Source organism: Schistocerca gregaria, chromosome 1 (genome assembly GCF_023897955.1).
Source record: "Schistocerca gregaria isolate iqSchGreg1 chromosome 1, iqSchGreg1.2, whole genome shotgun sequence".
Taxonomy (NCBI): domain Eukaryota; kingdom Metazoa; phylum Arthropoda; class Insecta; order Orthoptera; family Acrididae; genus Schistocerca; species Schistocerca gregaria.
In genome coordinates this window covers 250,414,358-250,436,548 of record NC_064920.1, presented here as the reverse complement: position 1 = coordinate 250,436,548, position 22,191 = coordinate 250,414,358, and the positions used below count along the sequence as shown (strand labels likewise).

At 38.6% G+C, this 22,191-nt stretch overlaps 1 protein-coding gene across 3 annotated transcripts in view; it reads right to left on the bottom strand.

The window, feature by feature from the left end:
• Positions 1–21,221, bottom strand: part of LOC126339203 (rab5 GDP/GTP exchange factor) — a 67,853-nt gene extending 46,632 nt beyond the window's left edge. Inside the window, exons 1-6 of one of the 3 annotated variants that reach the window (XM_050001614.1) lie at positions 20,760–21,221; positions 20,060–20,226; positions 12,401–12,522; positions 9,780–10,040; positions 9,533–9,662; positions 5,824–5,921 (exon numbers count right to left, since the gene is read on the bottom strand). In XM_050001614.1, the coding sequence (XP_049857571.1) occupies positions 5,824–5,921; positions 9,533–9,662; positions 9,780–10,040; positions 12,401–12,522; positions 20,060–20,223 (775 nt within the window). In that variant the 5' untranslated portion in view covers positions 20,224–20,226; positions 20,760–21,221. Of the gene's footprint in view, positions 1–5,823; positions 5,922–9,532; positions 9,663–9,779; positions 10,041–12,400; positions 12,523–20,059; positions 20,342–20,494 lie in introns of all 3 variants that reach the window. The other 2 variants (XM_050001612.1, XM_050001611.1) reach the window with 2 other exon arrangements.
• Positions 21,222–22,191: the final 970 nt, after the last annotated feature.

Genomic DNA, 22,191 nt, shown 5'->3' with positions numbered 1-22,191 from the left:
AGTTCGTCAAATGTTTTGCTACATCAAAAGTCGAAATGTCGTTGTTTAATACTGAAAAAGCTGTTAATGCAAATAAACCCAAGACTGGTGTGGTTTCCCGATCTGATTACGTCTATTTTGTCACTCTCTGCTAGATAAAACAAAATTGGCCTTTCTCATACTGCAACAGTTGTCATACACACCAAATAAACGAGACTGTTTGGGCACAAAAGGTCTTTTTTGTAACAACAGAATATAATTCACAAAGTACCAATATCAAATGCCTATCAGGCCTACTACAGGAAAAAAGCCTTACATTAGGAAATAGTTTCACCCTTCATTTATGCGCTCCAGTTTCTCAAGTATAAGATTGAAAAGTACTAGTACGAAATTTGTATACAAACTTGGAATCGTCATATTGTTCCATAATTTATGTGATGTCCCCGTTTCTTCTCCTTCCTCGTTCTAACAAACAGTCTTGTTATCAGTAATTCTGAAACTATTCCTGCCAACGTCAAAGCTTATTTGCACTATTTGCATGTTAACTCCACTAACTCTGGCAGAATTGCCTGTTTAGCTATCCCACAATTATTCTCCGGTTAGGCGTTGCTACATGTTCGTACAACGCGTTTTCCGCACTTCTTCCAGAATAGAATTTAAAGCAGCTGCTAGCTGGGGACTGTACAACTAGCCCTCACTAATATAGCTATCTGGCTAAAAATTTTCTGTCAAAATTTCATTTTCTTAGATACATCAAGAAGGTAATATGTAATCTTTCTTACCTGTTATTTGATTATTTCCACTCCTTTAGTCTGAATCTATGGATTTAGCTAGTAATTATAACAATGCTCATCTTTCGCAAACCCAATCAACCACACAATCACACAGCGGTTGTCATTCATCCTTTCGGCCTCACTCCACTCAGCTCGTATGGCACCTTTTGTCTGTAGGAAAGTTTGTTTCTACATGTGACAAGGATTCCCCTGACAGAGACATCATGTACACTATGCGCGCATTCACAAATCAACTTATGATTGATTCAGAAATCAAATTAGAATGTGTTCAAAAATGTTCAAAAACCGACAGGGATGCATTTCAAAGTCATATGAATAATCGATAGACTAACGTGCGCTGGATGCTAGTCGCTTTGTGAAACAAGGTTTTTCCCCTCAATAGTATAAATTTGCCCCCCACCCCCGTCCTAGAACTGGGCCTGCTGCGCATGCAAGAATCTGGCAGCTTGGCCACTCCAGTAAAATTTTTCCCTGTAGCAACTAGTTGCTTTCTGCGACTGCTTACACAGCCAAAAGTCAAGTTTCTGTAGCCAGAAGCGGGAGAAGGTACTAGTCAACTGCGCATGTGCATGATTCTGCTCATAACTGCTAAAACGAATCTAATGTAAACAGTTGTGACACTACATTCATCAGAGGCAATTTGTTGTTACGGAACATTTCATAGTCTTCCTAAAGCCTTTTGCTGTTGGCAGACGCTTGTATGAGCACTGTGTTTTGTTGCTGTATACGGCGCCTTTGTTTTTTCTCTCGTTCATGTTTTATTGTTGCAGTATTATTCTGAAATAGCGGTATACAGTAATATCCTTTGTTAGAGTATCGGCTCCTGCCAGTCAAAATTACAAAAAGTTAACTGAAAACACAAACAATGAAAACTTCCCGGAATTCTAAAAGATTCCCGGGTTTTTCCCGGTTTTCTCCCGGATGAAAAAATTCCCGGGTTTTTCCCAGATCTCCCGGTTGTCCTTGGTCGTATACACCCTGTAATTGTGAAAGTCTTTTTATTGTGTGTATCTGTGACTCAGCATCTCCGCTATATGGTGAGTAGCAACTTCCCTTCTCATAATATTGTGACAATTAGGTATGTTAATTAGAATGTATTTGATTCATTTCATATTTAAATGACATAGGTAATCGAACTGAACAGAAAAAAAGATTGAAACAAGACTCAATCTAGTGATTGCAAGTCTTGTGCACTTAATGTATTCAACCCTTCACAGTAATGCTTGTAGAATATGCATTTTTGTATAAAAATTTAATTCCACCAGGCTTCCATGAATGAACACTCTAGTAAAGAGTCCTATTTTGGCATACTAAACATGGTTGGAAAACTAAAAATTCTTTCAAAAATAGGCTAAGGTGCATTGAACTGCTTTGGGAGAGGTATATTTGAGTTCTGAACTGCACATACTATAACTGTAAAAAATTACAAGAATCTCATTGCTGGGTGGTCCCTTTGTTGCATGAAAAGTTGCCTCTTCAACACCATACGATCAAGACTAACACTTCAGTTGCATAGTTATAACATAAGCCACAATTATCTGAGTTTAAAACATGTACTTAATGTAACCAAAAAAGACACATGTGTCAACGTTTTCTTAAAATGTTTCACACTGCCGTCTTTGGCAACTGAAGTTCAAGCCTTCCGTTCCAAACAGACTTCTTAGGACTACAAAGATAAGATGCTATGACATGGTTAACTTTCTCTTCGGATACTTTCAGTCGTCCCATGCTTTACCCTTTACACACACATCTGACTGTTTCATACGACTAAGGCACTGGAAAATGTTTTTGCAACACGGATAATAAAAAAATTTAAACAAAATGCATGCTGAACTTTAATTACAGATTCACTCTCAGTAAACTGCAGAACACAAAACACTGTAAACTCATGAGTCGCCATTTTGCATATTATGTGCTGCAAGCATGAAGAGAACAAAGCAGAGTACCGAGTACACTTATCTAATTGTGTCCTTGAATCAACACTCTACAATCCTTACAGTTGATACGAGCATAGTTTATAATGGGTCATTCTTTTAAGGACACAATGTTTTCCCATTCAGTGACATCATAGATTAGTACGTAGAGCAATTTAAAGACATCAGTCACCCTAGCCAAAGGAAGCCAATAGTATACCACAGATGCAAACCTTAAGCTAACATTACGGTTTAGTTCAGTGCGGAGCGAAGAAGCCATATTACTAAGGAAATACATAAAAGAATTAAATATGTAAGATGAAGGCAGAAGTGCAAATCCTTCCACATATGGCGGGATGCCTGGAATCCAGTTTATTTTAGACATCACAATAATTGGCAAATGTGCTACCAGGAAGATCAGAATCTGGAAAGTTAAAAAAGGCCTGACCATGAATGATGATAATGTTCTAATCTCTACTGTTGATTTCTGTAGAAATGAACTTCAGAGATAATAATGCATTAAACACATTAAAGACACAATACAAGACAAGGAAAGCTGATTGGAAACATCTAAGGAGTATATTAGACTGTCTGGACACAGTGGAAATATATGACAATGGGGAGGCAAAAGCTGTAGACCTTATCACTGTAATACAAGAGACCATTAAAAGTGCAATATTAGCCATAAAACAAATGAGTCAAGAGTTCACAATTACCACAGAACAATGGTGTCCAAAGACTGAGAATACAAATCATTACCAGAAAAGATAAACTGTGGAAGAAAGAACTCACAGACAGGGCAGATATGTAGACCTTAAGCAGCTATTTAAAGACCACCTGCTGCAGGCAAAAATGGAGAGCTGTAAATGATTCTTGGCAATGAATGTATATCTTGACCCATTTGGAACACCACATGAAATTGTCTGTAAACAGGTAAAATCACAGACAAAGTTATCAACTTTAAAGTGAGCAGATGGCAGCACGACAAATTGGTGGCAATATGCAAAATTACTGATGCAGATGCACTTTCCAGATGACACTGCAGAGGAAGATAGAGAACTGTGTAATACAAGAAAGGAAGCATATGGTGAAATGGGACAGATTTTCCATTTTCAGTATAGGGTGTCAGGAAAAACACCCAGGAACTGAAAAGGAATAAATCACTCACCCTGATGGAAACCCTGCTGAAGTTTTACATGCTCGTCATATGCACCTAAGTTTATGTTAGTGTTAACTCTATAACATTGTGTTTACTGTGGGGAAGAATATCAAACACTGGGATGAAAACCAAATGTGATTATCTTGCAAAGGGTGAAGATTAATGTCCCCTAGCTCCAAAGTTCTAGATCAACTTGGTTTCTCAATACCTCAGAGAAACTGCTGAAGAAAATGCTGTGCAGTGCAGGAGAAAAAGACTTCATGGAATCAACTCCACACAACATGAGTTCACAAGTGTGAAGTCAACAGGAGGCGCTGTGTATGCTCTGCATAAATACGTTATAATCATAATGGTAGATATCGTAAGGGCATTCGATCACTTGGAAAGCATTCTTTGACTGCCTGTGGGTCTCTGACTGTCCATGACTGGTATACAATCATTCTAATAAATACGTTATAATCATAATGGTAGATATCGTAAGGGCATTCGATCACTTGGAAAGCATTCTTTGACTGCCTGTGGGTCTCTGACTGTCCATGACTGGTATACAATCATTCTAATAAATACTGCTTAAATACAGAAGCAACTCTGTGGTGCCCAGGAGAGAAACTTAGAAAAGAAATTTCAAATGACTGCTCACTGGGATCCACAAGTCTTCTGGGAACTGAACACTAACAAGTAACAAAACAACTGAAAGAAGACAATGCAGTTGTAGGAGTAGTGGCTTAAGTCAATGACATAATAGTTATTAAGGGAAGTTCCAGAAGTAACATGGAATAAGGATGTAACACAGCTCTTCCAAAATTATTTAATACGTGCCAAGGAGTTAAAATTATCTTTCGCACCCAAGAAGACTAAGTACATGTTACAAAAAAAGAGGAGCTTTGAAATGGCTTATCCAGCTAGTTACAGGGGGACCTACAGTTTAACATGGATTCCAAAGCAAGGTGCAACTTGGCACTTTCTACTTCAACAAACACTGCCAGAAATGGAAGACATGATAAGTGACAGATAAATATCATTGGATTGACTAAACATAGCACCCGAGACTTCTGTATTTGTAGCATGGCACTTTACCATAGAGCCATACTATTAACTTTTAAATAACATAAAATAAAACAAGTGTTAATTGAGTGTAGATTTTGACTGTGACTCAGAGTGCTTGATTAATAGATCCCAATAGAGAAACACGAAGCTCATCAATGAATCTGACAAAGCCTGAGAGAACAGTTTCAAGCAGGATGTGACCTCCCACCACCAAATAACATACTTCAGTGTATCTTTACTCAAGCTTAGAAATCAGTTTGAACATTATAACCATGTTTCACAAAGAAATATGATACAATTCTAAGTTTATGTAACACTATGTATCTAGTATGCGCATCTTCCACTGCAAGCTCTTTGAATTAAGTGTGATTGCCAAGCTGCAACGCAATGCCAAGATGTGAAATAAGTTTTTAAGTTTTCATATAGAAAGTAAAGCTTTGACCAGAAACAATCTAAATAAATGAATGATAATTTGGATTCTTTAGATAGAAATATTTTTAGAGAAAGACAATGGATGATATAAAGTCCATCAATATTTGGGTCCTTCCCCTCTGCCATTTCTAAACTGCCACGCCTGACAAGATTTTGCATGCACATACAAAACAGGCAATACAATGAACATTTGAGATATAAGAAATAACTGTGATTAACTTACAGCTAACCACAAGCACCCATCTCACTGGAACAGCAAATAACATAGTTATTTTAATCAAGCATTATATTTATATCATGAATCAGCTGCTCACATACTACAAAATTCTCCAGTTATGTCAGTGCACATTATTCAACAGATTTCCTGAAGCACTGAGCACTTCATATATAATGATTCCATATTCAGATGCAAGTCTATCAGTTTACAGTATTCTAAAGAACTTTATACACAGACTGTAATTGAAACTTTTGAAACATAATTAACGAAAACTATCTTTACCTGTGATAGCAGTGTACACAAAATCACGAACTTCTAAATTTGTTTCATCAATTCTGCAGTCCAAATGTTTAGCACTAACCCAACTCAGTTGCCGTATCCTACAAACAAATAAATGCTATTTATTACAAAAATCACTTCTAACTATACAAATACTGACACAGCAATAATACCCATAACTTTAACATAAACCAGTAATAGCTTCTCTTCAGTGTCTGATGGTGGGTGCAAACAATAACACATCTTCAGTTCAATGGAAACCAATATGGAAAAAGAAAACAGTAGCTGAAGGTACATATGTGAGAGCACTAAACTGGTTTGTATGCCCACAATAAAATCACTGAACAAAACGTTCACTATGATATTACGTTTGACGGCAGTACTACGGCTGAATAAACTCGTATACATTTCAAATTAATCATTATTTACTGAGTTACTCTTGGGAACAGATTATAAAGTACGAAACTTTTACAACACCTCATAAGTAGAAAAACATGTCTTTTTTTATATATAAATCTTTTTAAGCACCTGACTTTTATAAAATACGCCCTCTAAACCAAAAAAGAAATCAACAACAGTTCTTGTTATCTAGTCCAAGGGAGGTAAAAAATGTTTAGCTATATAAGATGATCACACATCCAGACAATTTTCACAACACTTATTGGTTGCAATCACACTAGACATTTCACCGAGTTACAGAGGAACATCCTTTAAAACAAGATTAGGTTAACCTTTTATTTTCCCCGTGTTCATTTGATGAGGTAGTGTACACATGAAATCTCCATTTCAAATAAAATTTTGATTGGTAATGCATATTCCACGTCAACATGCAAAACACAAAAGACAAAGATAATAGGAGCAAGAGGCTTGAGGCAACGCCTAGAAAATTAGATGAAAGACAATAGAACAGTTAGTGAAAGAATGGAAAATCCAGGATGGAATAATGGCAGTATTATGAAAAGGATAGTTGCTGCTCTACATACAATGGAGATGCTGAGTCATAGATAAGAACAACAAAAAGACTGTAACAAAATAAGCTTTTGGTCAACAAGGCCTTTGTCGAAAATAGACGACAGACACATGCACACACTCATGCAAGTGCAGCTGACACAAACACAACAAAAGTCTGTGGCAGCTGAAGCCACACTACGAGTAGCAGTGGCAGTGCCTGATGGGAGAGGCAATTGGGTAGGGGTAAGGAGGAGGCAGCGGCTGGAAGGACGAAGGATAGCAGGGTAGGGGCTGGGGGATGAAGTACAGCCAGGAAGCGTGCAGGGCTGAGGTGGAAAGAGAGTACAGCAGCTATACGTCTCTGAACATTTCAAACCTACTAACCACCAGCAATACCTCCACTTCAACAGCTGCCACCCGTTCCATGCCAAGAAGTCCCTTCCATACAGCCTAGCCACCCAAGTTCGCCCTATCTGCAGTGATGAGTGGTCCCTCTCAAAATATACTGAGGGTCTAACTGAGGCCTTTACAGATGGTAATTATCCCCCAATCTTGTACAAAAACAAATCTCCTGTGCCTCATCTTCCCAGTCTCGCCATCCAGCCACAGAGGAGCATTCCCCTTGTAACGCAGTACCACCTAGGACTGGAGCAACTGAATTAAATTCTCCACCAGGGTTTCAACTACCTCTCATCATTCCCTGAAATGAGAAATGACCTCCCCAATATCCTTCCCACCCTTCCCACAGTGGCATTCTGCCATCTGCCAAACCTACACAATATACTCACCCATCCCTAAACAACCTCTGCTCCCAACCCCTTACCACTTGGCTCACACCCCTGTAATAGACCTATCCAAGACCTGTCCCATATACTCTCCCACCACAACCTACTCCAGTCCAGTCACAAACATTACATATCCCATCAAAGGCAGAGCTGCCCGAGAAACCAGCCATATGATCTACAAGCTAAGCTGCTGCATTCTTCGTGGGTATGACAACCAACAAGCTGGCTGTGCGCACGAATGGCCACCAACAAATGATCATCAAGAAACAACTCGATCACCCTGTTGCTGAGCACGCCGCCCAACATAACATTCTTCATTTCAGTGACTGCTTCAGAGCCTGTGCCATATGGATCCTTCCTACCCACACCAGTTTTTCTGAATTGTGCAAGTTGGAACTCTCCCTGCAATATATCCTACACTCCCGTAACCCTCCTGGCCTCAACCTTCATTAGTCATTGTCCTCACCGATCAGCTCCTTCTCTGTTCCCATTCCAGCACTACACAGCCCTCTATTCCACCAACACACATTTCACTTCTCTCCTTTTCTACTACCACACTTCTCTCCCGCTCTCTGTCTGACTTCCTGACTGCACCTAGCTGCCTTACCCTCTCTCTAACTCATCCCTGCACACTTCCCAGCAGCACTTCACCGTCCCCCACCACGACCGTGTTACCTCTCCCCCTCCCTGCCCCACACTCCTCCTTACCCCCATCCAGTTGCCTCTCCCATTAAGCACTGCTGCTGCTCATAGTGAGGCTTCAGAAAAGCTTATTTTGTGACAGTCTTTTTGTTGTGCCTATCTGTGATTCATCGCCTCCACTATACAGTGAGTACCAACTATATTTTTCATAATATTGTTACATTCCGTCCTGGATTTTCCATTGTTTAGTTTCTAAAAGTTACGAATCACGTAAAGGTATTCCATATCATCAAAACTACTCTCAGAAGCTCTTCTGAAAGTATACAGATAACTTGGAGCATACCTGAAATACCTTCATTTTCCTGAAGGCAATATTTTTAGTACACAGACCTTTGAGATTTTCACCCTGCAGCGGAGTGTGCACTGATATGAAACTTCCTGGCAGATTAAAAGTGTGTGCCAGACCGAGACTCGAACTCGGGACCTTTGCCTTTCGTGGAGAAAGGTCCCGAGTTCGAGTCTCGGTCCGGCACACAGTTTTAATCTGCCAGGAAGTTGCACACAGACCTATACTTATAATCAAAAAACTTATTTAAAAAATGTTATTAAAGTAGGCCTGAGAAATTGATCATACAATTGGCTAACCATAGCTTATGCCTTCTTCTTCATGACACCACTAAAAGCATAAATCACTGCTTGTAATGCAGTGTCGTTGTCAACTACTGAACTTCCTACATATGCAGACAATAAGAGTTCTTCAGAAGCTCCATGACAACAATAGTGCTGTCAAAGCCTATGTTATTTGCTTAAATTGTGAAAACAACTAACTGATTGTATAGCAATGGTCAAGGCAAAACCTGGCAGCTACTTAAGTGGAAGACAGAAACGTACTATTTCCCTTGGCCTGCTTTGTGCTGTTCTTCATTCCTGCAAGTCTTTCCCTGGCACATATTTTAGAAACGTGTTTTTCACTGAGGTAGTTTCCCTTACATTGTTCATGATGTGTTAAAATATGGGATCTATTTAATGGCATGGATTTCCTAATCTTGTCTTCGTGCATTGCCTCATAGTTCAAAACACAGAAGATCTAAGGCAATGCCAGACACATACAGCCTTTATGATAGAGCCATCAGTATGTGGAACTGTATTCATTTTGAGTGGGTAGTAATAGTATGTACACAACAGAGATTCTGATGATCCAAAAGATGCATTATAGAGCTCAATGTTTCCTACCTAGAGGAAAACATACATTATACAGACAAATTTGTGATGTTCATGGGTTAACTTTCACAACAAGTTAATAGAACCGACAATAAATTATAAAAGCTGAATACCTGTTCTGGATTGCTAAATCCTTTTCTTCATCAGTTGTCCAAGGAGGACAAAACAGTAGTCTATACACAGCAATCATAAGATATTTCTCAAAATAATCCAAAAGCATTTCCTTGTCCTCCTGTGTGAGACCTAGAAAGAAATATAGGACAATATTTACAAAAGAAATTATTTACGATAATAACAGCAGTTAGACCAGCATTGATTTTACACAGCCTACTTCAATAAGCTGATTGAATGGCCCCTCACCAAAGTAACTGGCACTTGCATCCATACGTTTTGCAAAATTTTGGTAAAAGTTCTGCACAACTTCTGACACATCTGCATCACTAGCTGTGATTTGTTCTGCACTTTTAGAAACTGCCTTTATTACTGAATGCACATATTTGTGAACATCCTGATCAGCCCTCTGTCCAACAGCCTCAAACAAAGCTTGATGCTCTTGCTGCAGTTTTTCAAGTTCTGGAGTTCTGACATGTGTTTCATGGAGCAGTTCAGTTCTTCCAGCATCTAAAAATAAAGATGTCAAAATGCACTACTGATTCCTTCCAAATATGGTTTTTAGTGAAAGCTATAGCTAATATCTTCATTTTGCAACTGCATTCACTATGAACACAAAGTAAAGATAGTGGAAGTATAGGCTCTGTGATTTATAAAGGTTATTTTTATTAACATCAACTTAAAAATGTGAGCATATCAGATAAAAAGTCAACCAGAATATGAGCCAGTGTTGCGACCTTTAGCAGTCTCTTTCTTGGTATTTCATCTAGAAATGCTGAAATTGTAAATTCAAGCCACAGTATAGAATAGACAATACATACAAAAACCACAGAATACAAAAATTTCAAACTGAGAGAACAAAAAGCTCCTTTTCCTCTTAATCAGAGGAAAGAAGAAGGAAAGATACCATAGTCATACACCAGCTCTAATGAACTTCTACACAGCATTTAACGTGGACATGACAACCAACCAACTGACCATCATAATGAACAGGCACTACCAACTTGTGCCCAATAGCATGGTTTACCACCCAGCACCAGTATGCACTGTTGTGTGCAACATACTAGATTTCAATGGCTGCTTCAAACTCATACCATCTGGATCCTTCCACAAAATACCAACTTCTCTAAATTATACAGGTGGAAATTGTCCATGTAACACATCCTCCTATACCATATTCCTCCTGGGCTTAATCACCACTAGCCCCTACCACACACACACTTCCACCCCTGTCACTAACTTCATTCATCCTGCACTCACACTCACTTCTCCATAGTCTCCTCTACCTCAGTTACATCACCCCCTCCCAGTCCTCTCCTCCATGGCATTGTGCAATGCACACAGCTTCCAATATCATCACAGATAATGAGCTCACTAGTTGCACATAGGTATCCCATGCCCCTGGTGCTTTTCCCTCCCAACCATCAGACAACCTTTCTCAAACCTCTGTCTCCCCGTCTTCCTCTTCTCATTGCCCACTACATATGACAGTCACCCCCTTCTGGCTGCTAAGCTGGAACAATGCAGTTAGCCAGTACTAAGTTGTCATGCAGGTGTGTGTGTGTGTGTGTGTGTGTGTGTGTGTGTGTGTGTGTGTGTGTGTGTGTTTATTTTTTACTTTTTTTTTTGGTTGGGGGGAGGGGGGGGCGGGGGGTGCGAGGAATGTGCCACATGTGCATGTATTCTGTTAGTCTTGAAGCATGACCTGTCCAAAAGCCAGCAATGTTCTGTCTTGTTTATTTGCCTGTCAACAAATCAACGCCTCAGCTATATGGCAAGTTCTTATTCCTACTCCTTCCATTATTTATATTCCACCGGAGAATTTCCATTAACATATTAATCAAATACTCATCTTAAATTTTGTCAAACACAATCCTCCCCCAGCTTTACACACAACCATTCATTCCATTGCCATATTAATCAAATATTTGCCTTGAATTTTGCCATGCAAGATTCTCTCCCAACTTTATGTACAGCCACCACAAGAAATTCAATACTTCAAACCTGAATTCAACATCCTTCCTCAAATCCATTTTCAATAACTCAAATATAACAGATACAAAACGAATCGCTTTCCATGACTTAGTAATTCTGAGGGAGCCTTCCTGCCACGTATCAATCATCTTCTGGTGAGTGATTGCCTGCCCAAAGTTTTTGTTTGTTGTTTCTTTTATTATGAAATTTCTACTATATTTTCATCTCCCTGCTGCACTCTCAAATCAAGCAATGCTTGGCACCTGGAACAAATGCAGTGGTAGACTTGTAAAAATGAATCTAGAAAAATAAGGACACTAACAAGATGATAAACTGCCAGTCTTCTATCCATGAAACTCAATTGTTCGTAAGCTGTTTATTAAAATAACCCAACATTTAGAGTACTTCCTTGGCTTTTAGGAATTCCCCCAATTCTCTACAGAATTAGGAGATAATCTTATGACCTCTATCATTCCTTAATAAACATAAAAATATTTGTAGAATTCAGAAGTTTTATCACAATTACTGTTTCACTGTAGACTACTCTCCTCCTCATTACAGATGGGCCTCTCTCATTCTGAGGTCTGACTGACATGTTCTTACTTTTAACTTTTGCTAACATACTACTTTCTCACTGAGAAAACACCTTTTAGTTCCAAAAAGCAGGTAGTGTGTCCCTTTTACTTCTGTGTGTGTCTGTAGTATTACATATTACGAATCCTGAAGGTAAGTACCAGCCAGAAATTCTTTCACATGTGTTATTAATTTTCTCGGCTAAAATTTTCCTATCATATAAATTCCAGAATTATTACAATTCAAAAATTGGAATAATTTGTGCTTGCTTAGCTTTAGTTTTTTCCACCTATTTTTTTTCCCTCCTGATAATATAATCATACCTTTGGTTTTCTTGAAAAATTTTGGCAGCTTTGTTCTTTTTTCAGCTTGCTGACGCTTCTTAACTTCAAATTTTGTGAATCCAGCAACAGAAGTTCTTGACTGTCCTTCAGTACTGTGTCCTCTGCAAAAAGAAGATGAAATATTTCTGCACACCTCTATTACTGGTTAATGCACCATTGATACTTCAGGTAATTAAAAACTGCATCACAAGAAATAAATGCATCATGAACAATGACACAAAGTGAAATGAAGTGAGAGTCACTATGCCAAGTTAACTAGGCGCACTATAAATATTTACAGTCTTTGAGGAGGGGGGGGGGATAACGTTATAGTCTAAGAATTTTCTAAAATTTGGATCACAGTCCCAATAAAAAAAATTGGAAGCATGAGAAAGGAGCTATAATATATTATACAGTGTCAGCAGTCCTCTATCACACACACACACACACACACACACACACACACACACACACACACACAGCAAGGAGGAGAGGCGAGAGGGGGGGGGAGAGAGAGAGAGAGAGAGAGAGAGAGAGAGAGAGAGAGAGAGAGAGAGAGAGAGAGTGAGGGGGGGGGAGAGAGAGAGAGAGAGAGAGAGAGAGAGAGAGAGAGAGAGAGAGAGAGCAGCAAATTGTTATAGTATATGGAGGAGCCATAATTTTGATGCATGTTTAATCCTCTTATCTAATATCAACTGAGATACCGAAACAAGCATTTTTTTGTAATATGGGTCCATAGATTCTATAATTTTTTTTAAAAAAATCTCATCTTGCTATCAGTTGTCAGTTTGTTTTATTTCACAACTGCAATTTTGGTATTATGCCAATTTGAAATGTCGCAAAACATAATAATTCACATAGCTGTCTTCCCCCTCTCCCCACACACACAAGCTGCATTATGACTACTAGGTCTGCCATCTTATTACTTTATGCAGTCTGTAGTGCTCCACATAGACAGCTAGCAAACCATGGCCACCACCGCACAGCAGAATAAAGCTGCACAGTTGAGACACAAGCACTGTTGCCCATGCAGCATCACGTGAAGGTGAAAAGAAAAATTACTTGAGTTTGTAAGCAGGATATTATAAATTTATGGCATATTTTAGGAAGAGAACAAAAAGAAAACAGGAAAGAGTGGACATCTCTGTCCCTTCATCAACAACACCTAAGGAGGGGGACTTTGTATTGAAATTAAAGCCCAGTATCCCTATGTGGTGCTACCCATGTTAGTATTATCTGCAAGATCATCACTCTGTTGTTTGTTAGCATGCTCATATACCAACAAGATTTCGACATCGAGGTTTACGTTAAGGCAGAGATTACAATGTAATGTGTACCTTACTATGGTGCCGATAATTTATGTAAAACTAATGTACAAATCAAAACTGAAAATTTTTATATGATGAAAACAGATAGACATTTCCTATCAGATTCAGAGAACACACAAACAGAAGCAAGAACTGTAAATCTTCATTTAGTGCTCACCTACAAAACTACAATCATAATACTAGACCAGCAACACCGAGAAATCTTTAAGGGTGCAAAGGGCGTTCAAAAAGTTTTGCACTGTTGTCTCTATTATTTTTTTTTTTCTCTGTAGGAGGAGAATGAAATTTTTTGTGAAGATACTTTGAACATTTAGCTATAAGTTGGTATATAAAAGTATTTTCTTTTATTTACAGGTGAGACATAATGGACTATGAAGTAGATGTTACGTTGTGACGATGCAGGGTGATGGAGTTCCTCTTCAAGACTGGCAAAGACTCTGCCACATCAATTCAAAGGAAGCTGCTCCGTGTTTAAGGGGAGGCACAGCGGATCACAGCAGTATCCAGAGGTGGTTGCAGAGGTTCAACCCTTTCGCTACGGCGAACTTCTGTAGAAGTCAGGAGCGAACGTGCTGCTCAGTCAGTGTACTGCTGCAACAGTTGAATATGGCCTGTGCCGCCCAGCCAGTGGACTGCTGTAGCAGTTCTGCCTCACGTCATATTTCTCCGCTTCACTACGCTCCACTTGTGTGGAAGTCTGACCCATGCACCATTATTCATATACCAATATTTCCTAAGCTGCTACATAGAGACCGATTTCAACATATCTTGGACTTTTTTACATTTCCCCAATAACGAACAGCCTCATGACAATGACTATTTGTACAAGCTATCAGAAACATGTGCGATTTGTATAAATATTTTCCCAAAGAAATATATAGTATAAAGTCCAATAATTGTGATAACACTTGAGTGTGAAAGCAGGATCAAGTAGCGCTGCAGGCAGTGTGAAAAATGCGCCATACAGAGGGCACGACCAGGTGGGACTGGCGCTCATCCACAGCGCACAATGCAACAATTACAGTGCTGACGTGAAATGGTTAAAGAAGGTGATTTCTCTCTACTGGACAATCCACAATGTGGTAGACCACTGACTGCAGTAAGAGATGTGAATAAGGAGACCACTGACCAAATCATCCAAAACAACAGCTTGCTGAAATGACTCGATTGTCATTGGGTAGTGTGGTATCACAGGCACAGTCACTAGGGAAAAGTCTATACACGTTAGGTGCCTAGATTACTTTCAAGCGAAATGGAAATAATGAGGAACAATGGATGCGAGACTCTCATGAAGATCTTTACTGAAGAGTGAAAACAGTGTTTTGACGGTGTCATTACCCAGGATGAAACATAGTTGTTTTTCCCCTAACTAAGAGCAAAACCCGACCCATGGAGTGGCGTCATCCAGGTTCCCCTCTGAAGAAGAAACCAAGACTTTCAAGAACAGCAGTCCAAAAGGTGATAGCCTCCTCCTCCTGGGATGAGTGTGGTGTCATTTTCATTGACTTTCGGGATCCTGGCTCCACAATGAACTGGGATTGTTACTGTTTGTCATTGGACATGCTGTGATGTGCGATCAAGACCCACAAACCACAGCTTCAGGGTCGGCTCATCAGACTACACCATGATAATGCCAAACCCCATACAGCCCTTATGATGCAGGAGAATATCAGGAAAATGGGTTGGAAAATTGTTCCTCATCCTCCCTACAGTCCAGACTTGGCTCTGTCTGATTTTTACCTCTTTGGTTGTCTGAAGGCCCACCTGTGCGGTAAAACATTTGACAGTGAGACAGACCTTATTTCCTGTGTCAAACAATGGTGTAAAAGTCAATCCCCAGAATTTCACCAAAGTGCATTTACTTCATGGAAAGAACGTTGGACCAGATGGGTCACAGCTGATGGAGGCTACACTGATTAGGCTCTATGTATAGCTAAATGTTCCAAGTATGTTCACAAAAAATTTAATTTTCCTCCTGCAAAAAATAAAAAAATTAGAGACGACTGTGCAAAACGTCTTTAACGCCCTTTGCACTAGATAGGTTAGAGGAAGGCAGATTAATGGACACTCTGGAAGAAACTGAAATATGTAGCACCTTTAAGGGACAACCACAATACATAATCAAGTAACAGAACTCAAATTTAACATTTTTTGTCTAGTGTTTTAGACATTTACTCTATTGTATTCAAGTGCACACTTTTAGATGTGTCACCTGTCATGATATATATAATCCACTCAAGATTGCAGCACATGAAAGGGATTATTGAACAGTATCACTGATTAACTGTTTTTCGATGAGCATATTACATTATCATCTCTGTCTAACATAACCATGGCATAATGCCGAAACTGCAATCACAAAATAACTGAAACAACTAACAACTGAAAGCGAGAAGACATAATTTGAAAAAAAATTAATTTAACAGTATACTTATTACCAGGATTCAAAAGCTCTTGAAAGGATGAGTATAGTGACATAAAGCTTGTTATGTTGGCACTCATAACTTTTCACGAAAAATCCAACAAATCTGCTAAAACTGACAGGCAACTTGGAAGGAATATACTAACACTGAATATACTAACACTGTCAAGTGGGTCTCTCATGAGAGACTCTGTCATGCATGAAGCCTTGTGGTTGTTTACTTATTTACAAAAGCTGTTCACTTAAACACGAGTATGTATGTAAATTTGGAACAGCTTTCCTAGCCCCCTTATCATCTGTTAGAAGTTAGCATGTAGTTCAATCTACAAATATCTTAGCTGACTCTACCTCTACGTCACGTAAAGTGAGGGTCAAGAGAAAATATATTTTAGCTTATTAGTGCAGGCCTATTTTCTTTCTGTGTATAATGATGGAGCTTAGCATGAGAGACTCACTTGACAGTATTTGGACTGAAAAATCTGATTCCAGCCACATTAGGCTAAGGTGCACTTATGGTTTCAGCAGTTGCTGTGTTGCATGCTGATGTTGGCAATTCATTGGTGTTTGTCATAGCCAAATGGGCAATGGTATATGGTAGCCAATGAAAATCGCTGAATCTAAAGATTTCATTTGACAGCAGATACGAATTGATAACTTTTGTTCTTGATATGGAGAGTGCCAAATATTTTTCACTGATCTTGTTATTATGAATTTTAAAGTTGGTTACAGATTTTTGTATTTATTTGGTGAATGGAAAAATTAGTTATCTCAGGCACTGACAATTTGCTTGAGTGTTGGCGAAGACAAGAAATGAATACAAAAATAGGCTAATTAAATGACATAATTTCAGAGACTTACTGGTCTCTTACAGATTTGATTTTGTGTTAACCAATTGAAACAGTGAGTGAAAATTTGTACCAAGATCAGGAAACTAACCCAGGTCTCCTGCTTACTAGACAGGTGCATTAGCCATGAAGCCACCTTGACACAGTGATTTACACAACTGCATGGATTACCCTGCCATGCCTCCCTCCTTGGTACAGATACTCATTGCTACCCCAAACTACTTTAAATTCCTCCTTAGAGATGAACAGAAAGTAGACTAGGGCAGCAGTGAGAATTGAGATTCAGGAAGGAGGCATGCCAGGATAATCTGTGCCTTTTTGTGACGCACTGTGCCAAGGGGGGCTAAGTGGCTAACACATCTGCCTAGTAAGCAGGACACACAGGCTCAATTCCCCACCTTGGTACAAATTTTCACTTTTACTTCAAACTACATATATAAAACAAAAATAGGATCCAATAACAGGCTGATAAGTAGTGTAGTCTGAAACATACGTCCGTCATTGCAATTACCTACTTGTAAGTCTTACTTCCCATTTCACCAAAAACTGTGACAACATGATTAAATTGTAACCTAACAGAACAAAATACACAGTAATTTTATGTATGAACCATAGAAAATTATGAACATACATTATCATTCCCTATTGACAAACAATTCCATTCATTGTACTCAGTTCCTAACGTTCATCACATTAATCATTACCAGTATTGGCATGCAACATAACATCCATTGACACGGTAACTGCAATTTCTGTTTCATCCCATTTCTTGTATACTTTTGTGTGAGTTTCACTGTCAACGTTAACAAGCATTATAACACTGTTCTCTTTCATACCAAAGCTTCTGAATCCCACTAAAAAATTAGCATCACTTGCCAAAAACTGTATTTCAAAAACTTGAACTATTCATGAAATAAAGAATGTTGCCTCTGAATAACAATGGCTTTTACTGATGATGTAATGAAGTTGGGGTTCCCCAGCAATTAGACACATGGGCAGAGGTGATTGGCTTATCTGGTAAGAAATATAATGTAAGGAAGACAGAGATCATAATTGTGACCTTCAAGAGGGAGACTATTCCAAGATTCATGCTGGCAGAGGAACAGCAGAGAAGTTGACAGCTTAATAAATCTCGAAATTGTGATGTAAACAAAAGGGAGAAATGGTGAAGTCAAAGGGAGAGGGAAGCAAGCAGTAAAATGTCTGAGAAATCTCCTTATTTTGTTGAGGAACAGAGGCTCGCACAGAAGATCAAGGGAATAATACATCAAACCTACTATGTGCCTATGCTTCTAAAACCGGGCAATTTCAGAAAAAGAATTTAATCAAAATGCAAGCATGTGAAATAAAATATTGCAGAAGCAGAGTAGGAGTACCAAGGATGTACAGGATGAGAAATGAAGAGATCAGGGAGATGGTAAAGCGAGTACCACTACAGGAGCAGAGTTATGGCAGAATGGTTGTAAGAGGATAGAGAAAAAATGGAAAGGCTTATTAGCAAAAAAAAAAAAAAAAAAAAAAAAAATTACTGAGAACATGGCTTGAAACATGACAATGAGTAAATCAAGACAGCACATACAATGAGCAAAAAAGATCAGCGAATACCATAACAAGAAAATGCCTCTTACAGGTGGAGATCATGATGTGAGACTGTAGAGAGGCATGTAACAACAACTGCTACTGAAATAGGGACAACTAGACTATGACACAAACACACACACACACACACACACACACACACAAAAGAAACACTAAACTTCCATTTTCAGGGATTGTTTGCTATGGGGCTAACAGAAAATAACGGTTGATATGTAGCTGTACCATATTTCCAAAAGCATCTTAGCTGTGTTCTTTCTTCACAATCCTTCTAAATATTACCCTCAACAATGTCTCTTCCTTGTACATGAATGCCACCAACTCTATCTTAGAAAGCACCAAAAAACATGTCATTCACAGTCAGCACTCCTAACATTTCTTGTAACGTTTTGTCCTTGACTAAAATCAGTTTTGTTCAAAAGAAAGAAATAACATAGAATAAAAACTGTCAGCTTTGACCAATGACAGCATTGACAAAGGATCTATTTCACCATTCACTGTGGCAACTATGACTTCACACAAACTACTAGGACATCCTTGGGAATATTGGGGTTTGGAGTAGGTATATTCTTGTCATTAAAGGTTTCAGATATAGCAAAATTTTGCAGATATCAGACAACAGTGGGAAAATGGATTGTCATGGCACATTTGTTGGCTTCACCAACCCACAATGCACTTATCACCTTCCAAAACCATCTACAGCTTGAGTTATGCAAGAGATTGGTACATCACAACTACTTTCATTTGTAAGTAGTGGTGATAGTGATGACATTGTTCTAATCAGAACAACAACAACCGTACCGCAACCTTCACTGCACTTTTCAAGATTTACTTCACACCAATTTTTTACTCAATCAGATTTTCCTTTAAGAAACTTCAACTGATAACAAATGTGAGAGACATTGGGACTCCAACCAAGACCTCCGTTTTACTGAAAATAAGAGAGGGGTACTGCCAAAATTCAAGATGCAGATGTAATTCATGAGTTGTGTCTGTACAGAGCAGTAAAAACATTGCAAAGGACAGTGCTGTGTTACCTTCACTAAGTCTAGTAAGATTTAGCTATTTTTTCGAATTAATTACTCAAAGACATGGCAATTTTTGTATTAATGGTTTCAGTTACCACAGAAATCACTTTATTTCGCAGAACTTCAGCTTTGACATCCCATGCATTTGGACACACACAATTTGTTACTACACTGCCAGCAAATTAATATAGTATGCCCATTTCAAGTTCAAAGACTGAAATATATTCGTGCTGTCCTGCCGTTTTGGAATTATGGAAAAGATTTTGACTTTGGCATGTAATTAGTAAGATTTAATCAATGCTCTTATGACAATTACCAACGTCAAAAACACTCCAAAGAATAACTGAACCGTCAATACACAAAAGTGCTGTCCCCCATAACAGACAACACTTTTCAACAAAATCACACAGGCATTTACAATAAGCGAAAAATATATTTACCTTTCAACTGAAGATAAACTGCTGTGGCCAGTCTTCCTCCGTTGTTCTCTGTTGCACTGAGAACAATAACCGCCCCATTCTGGCGTACCATAAAATCCGCAACCATTTTTACACTTTAGGTCGTCTTCTCCAATTCTCAAACTGGGACCTTTCGTTGCGTACATAATCTACGCAAAGATTCACAATAGAAAACATAGTGACATGTTCTGCAAGTAGTGTAATCAACAAAAATGTAAACCAAGTTCAACCTCAATATGTGGCACAAATTTAAAATCTTCTTATCTGAAAGTCCAGTAAAAAAAGGTTTGTAACAGTTGCAGCTCACTAACGTTGCGCACAAAAGTGTCAATTCCATTAAAATCAAGGTGTTTTGTACACGAATGTATTACTCTAAGGACAAGGGTAGCAAATGCAAGCTTATATGCTTATGCTCACCTAGCACTTTAGTAATCAATTTTTCACAATTGTTAATCATTCAGCAGCAGTTACTGCTTCTTATAAAAGCTGCGAAATTTTTTGTCGGTAAATAACGACTGCAAATTTTGTTTGTCCTTTAAAAAACAGTATTTACGCAATACTTCAAGCTAATCAGGATCACAACATTCCTTTCTGTCGTAAACAAACATTCTGCAGCACACTTCATCAACAGGCATATTAACACGTGAATGCCAATTTGCATTTACTAGTACATTTTACTTACGTCAGTGTGTTGACAATCGTTTTCCTCGCCATTCTTTAGCCGTCAAACTGCTGTTTGTACCTTGCCAAAGATGTTGATTTACTTGCAGAAAGATTGACGGAAAGACTTGTGTCTAGAGTCTTACTTTTTTCTCTCTCTTTTTTTTTTTTTAAGGCTGAACCCTTCCACGCCCACACTGACGTGGTGAGCATCGCAAAAGTTCAACTGTCTCTTTTGTGTTGTTAGTTTCAATCGAGAAAATCACATGATGTGCGGCAGTTATGTTGTGCGTGCATCTGGGACCACTAACATGGGCCATAAAAGTGGTCGAAAAGCGAACGATCAGTGGCGAATTAAAAAATGTTGCCCCTCAAGGCACACCGTACTACATGACCTCCAAAAAATCACGTCTCAAATAATAACTAGTACCCGATCACAATTGCCATTTCCGGTGGGAGCGCTGTGAGCTGTTCCCGTACTCCGCTTTTCATTGTTCTGAAGGACGCGTCAGCGGTCTAGTCGCGCTCAAAGTGTAGTATGGTTCCTGAACTGTACTTGGAGTACGGCAGCGGATAGAACAAACTTAAAACTGCATTGTTTTAACACATTGTTCTGTCGTAAGACAACAAAAACGAACACAAGCAAATAACATTTCTTTTATGGCCTAAAAGTTCAGCAGAGGGCGTAGGAGACAAAAAATTTGTCTTATACATTCACATTTTATATGTTATTTTACACGTAAATGAAAATAAAAAAGTTGTGTTGCGATGTAAAAACTGAAGCGAACGTGTCATACACAAAAAATTAATACGTACTTTTACAGAGAAGCGTTCAAAATTAAGATTAAACTGTCGCTTTACGATCTAAAACCTTGAATGTGTAGCAGGTAAAAAAAAAAGCGTTCGGTACTAATACGTGAATCTATAGGAAAACGTAAGAAATGAAAATAAAATAGAGATTTCTGTGCATGAACTAATAACTAAATACAGACAAACAAACACAGAACAGGATTTGCTATTACGTAATTTTACAGACTTGTGTGGAAAAACTAAACTTGTTTTAGAATCTAATAGTTGGCGTGTAAAGCATTAGGGTCTGTCTAGCTAGATGCTGCGTAATAAGTGTACACAACAAACTTAATTCATGTAAGGGCTGAACAGTTTTGTACTGCAGCTACTGCTCTAACTATAGCTCTTTCGAACGGTACAAGCAAAGCTTTTACGTATTTGTTGACAGAACTGAACTACGTTCACTTGTACTTCAAACTACATACATAAAACAAAAATAAGATCCAATAACAGATTGATGTGTAGTGCACTCCTACACTGCTTCTGCAATATTTCATTTCACATGCTTGCATTTTGCTTAAATTCTTTTTCATCCAAACGTAGTCTCCAATAACGTATATTAGCGCGATAACTATACATTTCAGCAGACGCCAAGAATACGTGTC